Raw genomic sequence first — 12,399 nt, 5'->3', positions numbered from 1 at the left:
GCTGCCTTCTCTGGATCAGCCACGTTTTTACTGATCATCTACTGATCTGATTAGAAACTCATGCAAAACTGTACCTGAAAAGCTGTCTGATAACTGAGTTGCTAGGCAGAAGCCATCGTCCGCATTCTCTTGAAAGAAGGTAAGGTGTGCCACAGGAGCAGAGCCAGGACACTTCGCATGGTGAGATAGGTCCTGCCAGTTGCTCTCCATTGCCAAGAGGTTGAGTTTTACACAGGAAACTGAACATGGATTTGGGTGAGGTTAGGTGAGACAAACACATCCCAGTTGTGCCAGGATGCTGAGCTGGGTATATTTAAGGCATAGACAGAGTTTTCTATTTATTTGCAGGAGAACATCTGCCTTGGCATGTTTTAGCAAAAGTTTGCCCTGGCAAGACATGCATCCTGGTATCTGCACTCTGTGGGTTATGTTCTTCAATCAGATAGCCCCAGCGTGTCATTCCATCCTTTGCTAGCTCAGTATCGTGATGTATGTTAGTCTAACATTGGCCAAGCCTTCCAACATGTTCTTTTAACATCATAACCCCAAACCAGAGCTGTCTATGCTGGCAGATGACTGAGGGTTTAGGCTGAGATCAGCTCTATAGGCATGTCTAACGCGTTGTGAGCACCTAAATCCTGTTAAAGCTGTTGTGTGACAGCGAAATGCTGCAATGAAGCAGCACAAGAGGTGACACAGCAATGAGTAAAGACTCAAATCCAGCTTGCTGATAAACTCTGTTTGACAGATTTTCTATGCCCTTAAGGGTAAGATGCTGCATCAGACCTGCAGTGTGTCCCAAAAGTGCACAAACTATATAAAAATGCTCAAGAGCAGTGGTTGAACTCCTGATCCCAAGGGCTGCGTAAGCCTGCCCAGCACCTCTGCTCTGGGTCACTTTGGTCTCCATGCAGGTTGGGAGAGGAGAACTTCAGTTTCCTTCATAACGTTGCAAAAGAAAGCTTAGCACTGCATGTGCATTCATTAAGACCAGAACTGTGGAAATAGAACATAATCAAGACCACCCAATTAAATGCCTTCAGGTATTTGCATAATAAAACACTGCCTATAAAATTTTCTCCCATGAATCAGAAGGAAGAGCAGGGAAAGGAAGGTAAGTCCCTGCTGGAAAGTAGAGTTTCCCAATATATCTGGGATGATTTATTGAGCAAATTTCATATAAGAATCAGAGTTTTCCAGGTGAAACAGAAGCTGCTGTGACCTGTTCACTGGCTCCAGTTGAATTCTAACCCATTATGGGTTGTAGCCCATCTTGGATATGGGTGTTGGTTGTTTTGTTTTCTCTTTGAATACCAAAATACTGAATACCAGAGATATGTCAACTCAGTCCTAAAAACCGAACTTTCATTGGCCATTGCAGATGGTAAGTCTGTCTCCTTCACAGTGCTTGTACAACCCATACATGGGAGGAAGTCTTCACAAGGTGGTGAGGTAGTGGGGAGTTTTGTCTAAATCTCTGCCTGCAAAATAACACTAGCATTACCCTTCTGCTGACATAGGCAGAAGGGCAAGTTGTAGACTGAGATGGAGCTGAGTGGGGACTTAGAGCTGCAGGGTATGGTAGCTCTGACAGCCTTAGTGAGTATCTGGGGGTCCAGTGTGCTCAAGGAGGGCCATTTTTAGCTAGAAAATGTACAGCTTCAAGTGACAGAAATGTGTAAAGAACCCATTCTCACAATAAAGTCATCGTCAGCTTTCCAGGTTCACCAGGACTAAGTAATTCCAAAGCACACCTCAGCCTGAACTGCAGACTTCAGGAGCCACCTGAGCTGACGAAGGGGCCACGGGGCTCCTTTGGGGTAGAGACAAATCTCACTTTGGTTTATCCTTGCCTTTAAACAGAGATCAGTCATCTGTGGTTGATCAAGTCACTGCTAAATATAACCTAGCTGTTGCTTAAACACACACAATTTTTTCTTAAATGGCACAAACTGCCTGTTAGACTTTCTGGATGGAAACTTAAGCCTCTAAGTGCATTATAATATGAGAAACTGCATTAGTCTGACATTGCCTTCTAACCCTGGACTTTAAGATGAATGACTAAAAGCAGATGATTTGTGATTAAACTTAACAATGTTTTCTCTTCCAACCTGGTGTTCTGAAATAAAGCACCACAGTGCTCTTGGTTCCCTTCAGTTCACCTGTTGTGCAAGCTCAGTGCAGGCTTTTCTTCCTGGTCTTCCATCTTCGCATCATCTCTTCCCCCTCCACCTAAGAACCAGTTCTTGGTAGTTCTTTTGTTTCACCATACATGCAATTAGTTTAACTCCTTGAAAACGCTTTTTAAAAGTAGCTATCAGTGAGTGCAGAAGCTTTGAAATCAGCCTTTTGTAAAAACACAGGTGCGGCACAAAAGAAATTGGACTTTCATTACTATAGTTTAATTAATGGGCTGCGTGTTGTAATTTATTACCGGGAATATAATTAGAGGTGATGTAAACACTTCGTTCAAATAGCTCACTTAATGAATATAGATATATATATGTAAAAAACACAAGGACTTGCAATTTCTGTTGGGTTTTTAGCATGCTGGGTGGTGCCTGTGTTCAGGTAGTGGCTTGCAGTTTCCCTTCTCCCTTTGATACTGCGGCCCGTCACATCCACGCTTAAATGTTTCCCAATTGAGGAGCAGGTTTGTTGGCTCAGCTAGTGAGGGTAAGTGTGTGTGCTCTCTGCTGGAGAGCATATTTTTATTTACATTTATTTACATTTTTACAATGCAAGGACAGTGGTGTCACCACTTCTGTTCCCTACCACTGAATAATGTTGGGATTTCAGTAGAAACCTTCACTTTTTGTAAGCTGTCCATCCCCACACCGTGATCCTGTCCACTGTGGATAAGGTATGCCTGTGGATGAGCAGCCTGAGGCACAGAGAGAGGGCACATGACTCTCTGGGGAGAGAGTTTTTCCATTCAAATCAGGGCAGCTTGCATTATGTCTTGAATTTCTGCTCACTCTGCTGATGACTGATAATCAGTTCAAACTAAGTACGTAGTTTATGGATGGTTGCAGTTAGGTACAATGGATGCCATACCTAGTGCTGAATGTGGGTGAGAACCTGGCTTTTTCTCACAACACTTTTGTTGTAGTATCTGTCACTGGGTGAAATTTTTGGGGTTTCCTTCTGTTTATTTTCCCTTTACCTTCCCAATTTCCCTGTTTTCATTCACTTCCAGGTCAAATCATTCTCAGATTTCAAGATGAAGCATCCTTTTCTCCTGTAATTATATTGAACATGCTCTTAGATTTTTTTTCCTGATGGCTTCATCTTTTAAGTGATACATCATGAAAACACCTTGCTGTAATGATGTATCACACTAATAATATAGTAATACTTCATTGGAGTGACAGAACGATGGTGATATATTAACATGATAGAAAGTACTATAATACTATAAAACTTAAGATAATGTTCACTCAGCAGAGCATTTCATTTAATTATAGGATAAAATATGTTTTGCCCATTTAAGCATCAGAACTTGGGGACAAAACCGTCAATACTGAGATCATCCGGGACACTGCTTTGTCAAGGGTGACAAAACAGCACATCAGATGATGAAATTGGGCTAAGGAGAAAATAAAAAAGTTGCTAATTAAAGATTGCTCACTGCAGAAAGGAAGCTAAACAACCCTAAATTATTTTCCAATAGAGTCAATGAAGGTCATCGAAGATTTTATTTCCCAGGTGCTAAGATGTCTAATTAACTTTCTCCCATCCCTGAGACACAGCCAGCCAGAAACAATAATCAAAGAAGATGTATTGGTGGTGCAGGTTTGTTGATAGGAGATCAGCCTGAGTGATTCATGGGGCATGTGTGCAGCAACAAATTGTAGGGCCCAGAGCCTCATTTCAGGGTCCAAAACCTCTTTTTTTTTTTTTTTTTTTTTAATTCCAGACCCCCATTGTGATGGCACAAATCCTCATTCTCAGATTCCAGAGCCTCATTTGTTCAATCACCTTCTTTTTAGTATCCAGTAACTCAGTTAGAGATCGAAACCTGCCTTTTTATAGCCTAAACCTGGAGATACATTTGGAACATGCTGTAGGTATGGATCTGTGTTTCTCTCTGGGGATGTGGCCGTGGGCTACTTACACAGATCAAAGGTTTCAAGACCTCAAGATAGACCACTTTTAAATGGCTAGCTAGTTAGCATTTTCAAGCTGTTTTTCTCTGGTCTGTCCTTTTTGTTCAGTCTGTTTTGTCTTGTGCCCTGTGCTAGGCTGAGTAACTCCTTCAGGTGCCTTGCTTGGTCTGTGTCCTTGAGGCTAACACTGCCTAACAGGCAAAGAGGTGTAGATCACTGAAAAGGGTAGGTGTGTAATATTTTAGGGCAAGTAGAGCAGAATTTAAAGTTGAATAATTGCAGTGATTTGCCTTTCCTCAAAGCCAGGAAAAAAAGGGTTTGTTGCATGAAATACCACTGGTTCTTACTGGTTATACGAAGTGGACTATACTTACTGTCACTGGAAAACCTGTAGGCAAAACCCCCTTCTTCATCTATGAAATCATTTACTTCATAAAAAGACACGCTTTTGCTACCTTTAAGCACTGTGATGACCATGTGAGGAAATCATTGGTGACTACAAAGCCACCTTGGGGTCTCCACGGGAGTAGCCTTGTTCCAACACTTGCTGACAGAGGTGCCATTTTCAGGGTGCCTGACGTGAGAACAGGATGGTCAGTCCTTGCAAGGCATTTGAGAGGAGAAAAACAGTGTGGTCCAACAAGCAAACCCTTGGTGGAAGAGCCTTTCTGGCCCCTCCAAGAGGAGCTGTGAGGATGAGGAGGAGCAGAGAAGAGCCAAGACTTTTCAGGTGGTGCCGGGTGTGCTCCTGGGCAAGAGGGCAGGATTTACACAGTTGGGTTACGTTGCTGAGACTCGCAAACATGGTGCAGAGCAGCTTGGAAGGAGCTTACTGAAATTATGCCCGTGGTCCTTCTTGTACCGCCTTGAGCCAAAGAGCAGTGTTACCTTGGATATCACTATGAGCACCTGCTGTGTCAATCAGGCAGAACGGAGTAGCCTTTGCTCATTCAGCTTTCATATGTAGCTGAAGACCAAATTCTCACTGCTTGCCTGAGGCTGCGCCAGCCGCATTGAAGCAGGAAGGTTTGCTTGAGCTGCTGAGTTGTTGAGATGGTGAATTGGTGCAACTGCTCGGAAGGCTTTAATGGCAATGGCACATGTAATTTATTGATAATATAAAGCATTTGTCTGGCATCTTTGGTTTCTAAATAAGGCTCAGGTCTTATGCAAGTGATGAGCTGTCTGGAGCTGCTCTGTAAGATGTTGGTCAGTGTGGTGATGTGACACTTCCCATCTCTTTTTAGGCAGAAAAAGCTGGTTAGCTCCCCAGCGCAGCCTGTGGGGCCATCTCAAATGTCAGCCTCTGCTGTGTGTTATCTTCCCTTTTACTGTTCAAGAAAGACCCAAGACCCAGTGGTAGCAGGATCAGTGCTTCACTACCCCTTTGCCTCAGTTCTTCACCCCCTGCTTTGGTTTGAGGTTGGGACCCCCAGCTGCTGCAGTGGGCTTGCTCTGGAGAGGAGCAAAATAATGAAAGAGTTAAGACATCAAAGGCAAGATTTCCCCAAATGCATCTTGGAGCTTACACTTATGAGTTAGATGGGCTTTTTTGGGATATCATCAATATCATCACTTTCAGCTTTGAAGTACTGAGGAGGGACAGGCTGGATCCAGTGTGTGACAGTGCGCTGGATCCAGACATGTGTTTAAGACTTTCTTTATCTGGCTATTATACCTAGTAGATGACACATCTAATAGATGCACTTGATGCATTTTTCATAATACCCGTGTTTGTTTTTCAGCTCGTTTAGTCTCCCTGCAGCCCCCACCCCTTTGCCTTCCTCAGGAAAGATTTGATTTTTGCTCTACTTATTTTTCCCAGCACATTAGGCGATAACATGGAAGAGCAGAAATCATGTTGCCTTATGGGCATGAGGCCAACTTTCTGAAGACAAACTGTGAAACACCATAAAAAAAAAGGAAAAGTGTCTAGCACGCTAATTTTGGACATGGTAGGAAACATTTCAGAAACAGGAGAAGAAAGGGTAACATGCTGTCCATTTGGGACCTCTAGATGATTTTCTGTCTGCCAAGGAGAAGTTGTGGGGTGTTTTTTGTTGTTGTTTTTCTTTTCTTTCACATGCCTCTCTTTTTGCAAGGCAAGTAGCCTCATCCTCTGGGCTGGTGCTCAAATACTAATTCAAATGAATTGCGTGGCTAAAAACATTGTCACTCTGAGAACATCACCTCACCTGAGGCTTGGCTCATTGAAACATCAAACTGATAAAAACAAATAATGTGAATTTGAGCCTTTCAAGCTGAACTGGAGATGCCCTTGCTGGGTACGTGGTGCCACGTGAGCTGAGTGTGGAGGTGACCAGGGTCCCTGCCCTGTGCTTGGGCACCATGCATCCAGGGCAGATGGTGGCAAGGCTGGGAGGAAGAGGAGGAGGAGGTGATGGTTATGGTGCTAAGCTCTGCAGGCTGTGCTCCTTTCCAATCCTGCTGCTCCAGCACAGCAGGTGGGATTGCTGTAAAGCCAGAGACACACACTCCTGTGCACCATTTTGCAAAGGGATTTAGGGGGCAGAAGAGCAGATACCACACCAGGGGATGGGATGGGGCAGCGCTGGGCTGTGTGGGCTGCCATGCAAGCGTGTGTGCGTGCTGCCCTCTGCAATTGTACTGTAGCTGAATTCCCATCTGGGGATGGATACTGCTGGCAAACAGGCCTCCGTGAGCTGTAATGTAGCAGAGGTCTTGCTTTGATTGGCAACACATTGGCTAAAAGTGCAAATCTGCCAGCAGCTGGGAGCAAAACGCAAGGCAGAGGGGCAGTGGGGGGGCTGGTCAGAGGCTCTGGCACCTCTGTCCCTACAACCAGCATGCAGAGGGAAGGCAAAATGAGATTCAGGGACCATAACTGCATCTGCTGTTGCTAGCTCAAGTCAGACCCCTGTACATTGTTTTAACTTGATTTTCAGTGTTTAATTATTCTAACAGAGATAACCCGAACTCCCTGTGTGATTTACTGTCTCTTTTTAAGCATCTGGGTCACAGATATGCTCAGTTAATTAACGTGCTGAATACTCCTCATTTGTCTGCTAGATAATAGATTGATTCATAATTTAAATAAGCAGCTGTGTATGTCTTTCCCCTGAACCATAAAAGGCAGGCCGCTGTCATTCATCTCCTTTCACTCCTGAATTTAAATATGTTTAGGGAAATATTTTGGTGGGATTCCTTAAACAGTGGCACCGCGGGAGCCCTTTGTGTGTGGCGGTGCCAGCTGTGTGCTGCCTGCCCTGGCAGCAGTCCCCGGTGTCCCCGTTGCCTCTCGCTGCTCCCCGGGACAGGGCCGTGGAGCAGTGTGGCTGCCAGAGGGGTGACAGCGGTCGGATGCCGGCAGGATTGCAGTGGTCAGGTACAGTCCTCAGCCTTTGCTTCCATGCTGAGCCACGGGGGAGGTTCTGGGCTTGCATCCTGAGGGACCAGGGCCAGTTGTATATTGGCCTTTGGCTGGTGTTGCTGCCTGGCTGCTGGTGGAGCTGCTGGAGGGCTGCACCAGACACACCAGCGGCATTGTTTGCTGGCCAAAGCAAGGCTGGCTTGCCAAGAGCGTGAGGAGCCGTGAGCTGGGCCAGCGTGCCCCACCGAGCCAGCTGGCTCCAGCCAAAAACCAGGGGAAATCATGTATTGCCCCAACCCATGGAGCATTCAGGCCTGGGAGAGGCTGCCCTGTGATGGGTTTGAGTCTTGGAGTTATTCTTTTCTTTTCTGTGTGCCCTGGCTCCTCACCTGCATCTGCAAAATAAACAACATCAGGAGAAAAAGCCTGGAAAAAGGCATATTCTTTTTCCCCTCTTGTTGGTTCTTTCCCTGTTCACCATCCTCACTGTTTTTTCCTGGGGCTCTGCCTGGTTGTCCTCTCCTGCGTCACTTTTTAATGATACTCCAAAGATACTGATGGTCTTTTTCCTCTCTGTCCCTGCCCCCAGCTTGCACGCTACACCAAGGAGGGGTTCCTTCATCTCGGCGCCCTCGGGACCACGACTCTTCTGCCCGACACCCGCTGCCTGGTGGATAACGTGAAAAGCCGCTTCCCTCAGCTCCTCGACTGCGAAAAGGTCAAGAGCAGCCTCCATAAGCGGTGGAATTTCATCCAGGTTTGTTACGGGCCTGCCATTAATGCTGCCCCTCTCTTTTCCCAAGCCATGGCTGTGGCCTGTTGCCTTCAGCATGGGACAGCAGGGGACGAAGATGAAATGCTGTGTGTGACAGCAGGTGCCACGTCCTGGGACAGATGCAAAGGGTTAAGAGGGATCAGGGGCAGGGACAGTGTCAGCAGACAAGTAATTCCAGTAGAAATTCCCTTTACTATCACTAAGGTATATGTAACCTGCCCTGTGTATGACTTCCAGATTTCTTTGTTTCTTACAGATAACCTATGGTGAAATACATGAAAACACACTACTTCCGTCCCAAAGCAGGGAGTTAATCATATACAGCCCATGGAAGTGTCACACCTTCCTAACACACAGGATACAGTCATGCTATTTAAAGGTTACAGATGTCTTTTGTTTGCTGCTGTGTTAGGGATCAGTGCTGTCAGTGATAAAGGTTGCTCCGTTCAATCCCATTGATTATTTTGGAAATTATGTTATTGCTTGAATTGCATTACTGCCCCACTAAGTGCTGTGCACTTTACAGCCACGCACGAGGACACAGCCTCTCTCCTGCAGTGCATGGTCCTGGCTTGCTTCACAGCCAGTCTTATGTCTTTAATTTTTTAACTATTTTCTCCATGTCTGTAATTTTAGAATGGTGCCATCTTGAACAAGGGAACAGGGCGCTGCTTGGAAGTGGAGAACAGAGGAATGGCTGGCATCGATCTGATTCTTCGCAGCTGCACAGGACAAAGGTGGACAATTAAAAATTTCATCAAGTAAAAGGTGGAAGGCTCTGAGGAGTCTCACCTGAAACACAGCTGACTTGGACTGATCTGACTGGACTCCTTTTGAAAGGACAAAATATCAAAACAGAGCTTTATTCATGTTATTAGGAGAGGACATGGGGGAAATGGGCATTTGTGTCTTTATTTTTATTGTATATTAGTCTCCCGCAGCTGATTCCAACTGTGTGAAATTGGGTCAGAACTGCTATTTTCTTCTGGCAAGCACTCTAAAAGGTACCACTTATTTCTGCTGGAATAAGTGTAATAAGCTCATGCAGTCTTGTGAGCATTTTACTGACAGGGAAATGTTGTTTTCCCAGATGACTCCAAGCTCTCCCAAAGGGCCAGCTAGGTTTGCACCATGGTCAGAGTCGAAAGACCCTGCATATATGTGCATGGCAAGCATAAAAACTTGCCTGCTTGTGAGAGGAAAATGTGGCCAAGCTCCAGACAAGCTGCGTTTGAATGAAGCGATGTTTCACTGGATCCTCTTTCTCTTTTTCCTTTCTTGCCCCTACATTTAGCAGCCCTTTTCTTGAGTCTGGGAGAAGCGAAGCTCTCAGAGACGCCCCAGTAGATCCCACAGATCTTTCCAATCTTTAATCACAGATGTCATTTCACAAAATCCTGTCGAATGAAAATACTGACCTCCTGTTGTCCCCTCTCCATCGCCCAAGTGATGCTGTTTGCCAAACCAGCCCCGGCCCCTCTGCTTATGGAGACCCTGAATGACCCCATGTGACCCTGTGGAAAGACCTCAAAATTTTTCCCCACAGGTGGCTGCCTGCCAGTTTTGGGGTCGGTCAGACGCACAGCAAGCTGTTCTCCAGCTGGGGACCTGGAGAGCTGCAGGTCTGTCTTGCCCCCCTGGTGGAGATGCTGGCCTGGCACTAGCCCCTTGGGAATCCCTTTCTATCTCTACACCCCCCTCTCCCTCCCCCTTTTTTTTTCTGCTTTTGGGATGGGTGTCCTCATGTGTGCAACAGGCTGAGGGCAAGCACCATGAGAGAAAGTCCTGCTCAGGCTTCCTTCCCATGGAGGCTATGGGTCTTGTCCTTAAGGCATCCTTGCTCTGAATGAAGATATCAGTAGCAGTGGTCTCTTTACCTTTGTAGCGGTGTAATTTTCTTCCTGAGGCTTGAGCACACCTGTCCTGAGGCCTGGTCAGCATGTGGCTATGGCCAAGGTCCACCCCAAACCCTGCATGTTTCTGCAGTCCTTTGTGGGTGATGGAGATGGAAGGAGGGGAGAGGGAGGGCAAGAACCAAGAAATGGCAGCTTGGCTGAAATTCCTGACCTTGGAGTCACTTGAGGCTTCTTAATATGATGGGGTGATCTCACCTGCTTTTTTTGACCCACGGTAATCTTGGCTACCAAATCTACCCAGGCACTGTGGGAGACCATTGGTTTGGGGTCCTGGTGTCTGGCTAACTGGAAACTGGAAAAGGGAAACGTCTCACAAAGTTGTTTCACATGGATGCTGGACTAATGGGTGGATGCAGGCTTTGCTCAGTGGAGAGGGGAAGCCAGCCCATCTCCTGTCCTTCTCACAGAATAATACTCTTTCTGGTTGCCCTCTGGCTAGGGTGCACTAAAATATATTAATATATGCGATGTACATGTAAATATGTTCCCAAAGATGGGATGTGCACAGAGTTGTTTGCTGCAGAGCACTCATGCCTGTCTTCCATTTGCATCAGGATAAAGCTACCTGGGTGTTTAATGACTTTAATTTTCAATGCCATGCAGCAGGTTTATAACTGATGTTTTAGTAATTTATTGATCAGAAACAGATATATTTCATTGTTCCTTCTACAGCAATGAGCATCACATAGGACTGATTGTTCACTTACGCGTGACAAGACTCCCTCATCCATTGGAGTTGTCTCTGATTTTTTTCCCTTGCCTTCCTTAATGAAGTAAAACCTCTTAGTTGTCCTGAATTGCAAAGTAGGGAGTCAATGTAGAATTTTGCTCTCTTACTCGCTGTTGCATCATCTCTTGTGTAATAAATTTTAGCACTTACAAAAACTACACGATCACAATGTCTTTAGATGCATGATGTATTTCCCCTTGCATTTGTTGCTGCCTTCTAAGAAAAGCAGTTTGCTAATGAAGTGGACTCCAGGAAACTCTGTGGGATTTGAGACTTCACAGCTAATGGCCAAAATGGTAAAATGCCCTTTAATTGAGCAATCAGTTTGCTGTCAGTCATCAGTGAGAGCCACATATTGTTTAGTGTTGGGAAAAGCCTGCGTGTTTTGGGAAAAAACAACCCAAAAGCCTTTGGATGTTGCCTGTGTTATCATTCATGGTTCTTGGCTGAGCTCTAGTCCTGCCAGTGCTCAGGGCGCCAGCAGATGGGCTTTGTCAGATCTAATCGTGGTGGGACACGGTGTCACCGCCCCCAGGCATCCATCTGCTTCAACTGTTGGATCTCCCCATCAGCAGAAAGTGATGTGTGGCTGCACCTCGGCTACTGTAATTTGCAGGACTGGCTTCAGCCACCAGGCAGGGGGCTTGGCTCCATGAAACACAGCGGATCGTTGGCTGAAGTCACTTCAGGACAGCCGCGTGGCTCTGCTCCAGAGCCGGCAGCCCCTGGCAGCAGTGGGGTGCATCTCCAGCTGCATGGTGGCATTTCTTGGAGGTGATGTCCATGCTCTTGTAAGCCTGTTCTAGGTGGCACAAACCCACCTGGTGATGGTGATCGCAGTGGTGATGGGCTCTTTGATGAAAAAAATCAAAGATGCATTTCCTTCGTGCACCATAAAGAAAGGAAATGCCTGAATACCTAAAAGGAAGGGGATGGTGGAGATGAACACTGCTCCAGGACCTCAGCTGGGGCAGAAAGCTTGTTGAGGTGGTTTGACTGTTCTCACTGCTGTACATAGAGTGCTTTAAAATGCCTGAAAAGCAGCGGCATGAGTAAAATCAGGATTAAAATGGAGAATTTTATCTGCTGTGTCCGTGTAAGTGAAGTTCTGTTCTTACATTGGTCTGTGACATGCAGAGATGATTGCTGAGGCAATGACCTGAGGTCTGCACCCTCCTAAACCTTAGAAATCTGTCTTAGGAATCTGGATCTAAATGTTGCATCTTGCGCTTATCTCTAATAATATGTTAATTGCTTTAAAAAGTGATATCGAAGTGGTTCTTATTAAATATATGATTTGAGCCTTGCCTCTTGAGTGATTTTAAAAAGATTCACTGTTGATGAGATACAGAGGCAGTCATTCTTCTCTGTTACTTATTTAATAGAAAAGTGCTGCTGTTTTAATGGAACTTCCATTTTAAAAAGAAATGGAAATGAAGGAGAAATCAAGAGAGATGGCCGATGCAGATTAACCTTCCGTTTCAACCATCCGTGCCGGCTGCCACTCACCAAGATAA

The 12,399-nt window shown here is 45.7% G+C and overlaps 1 protein-coding gene across 1 annotated transcript in view; it reads left to right on the top strand.

The window, feature by feature from the left end:
- Positions 1-12,183, top strand: part of GALNT17 (polypeptide N-acetylgalactosaminyltransferase 17) — a 212,301-nt gene extending 200,118 nt beyond the window's left edge. The window contains exons 10-11 of the mRNA XM_032200736.1: positions 8,051-8,218; positions 8,873-12,183. Of these exons, the coding sequence (XP_032056627.1) occupies positions 8,051-8,218; positions 8,873-9,001 (297 nt within the window). The 3' untranslated portion in view covers positions 9,002-12,183. The remainder of the gene's footprint in view (positions 1-8,050; positions 8,219-8,872) is intronic.
- Positions 12,184-12,399: the final 216 nt, after the last annotated feature.

Source organism: Aythya fuligula, chromosome 20 (assembly GCF_009819795.1).
Source record: "Aythya fuligula isolate bAytFul2 chromosome 20, bAytFul2.pri, whole genome shotgun sequence".
NCBI classification, from domain to species: Eukaryota; Metazoa; Chordata; class Aves; order Anseriformes; family Anatidae; genus Aythya; species Aythya fuligula.
This window is presented reverse-complemented; position numbering and strand designations above follow the sequence as displayed.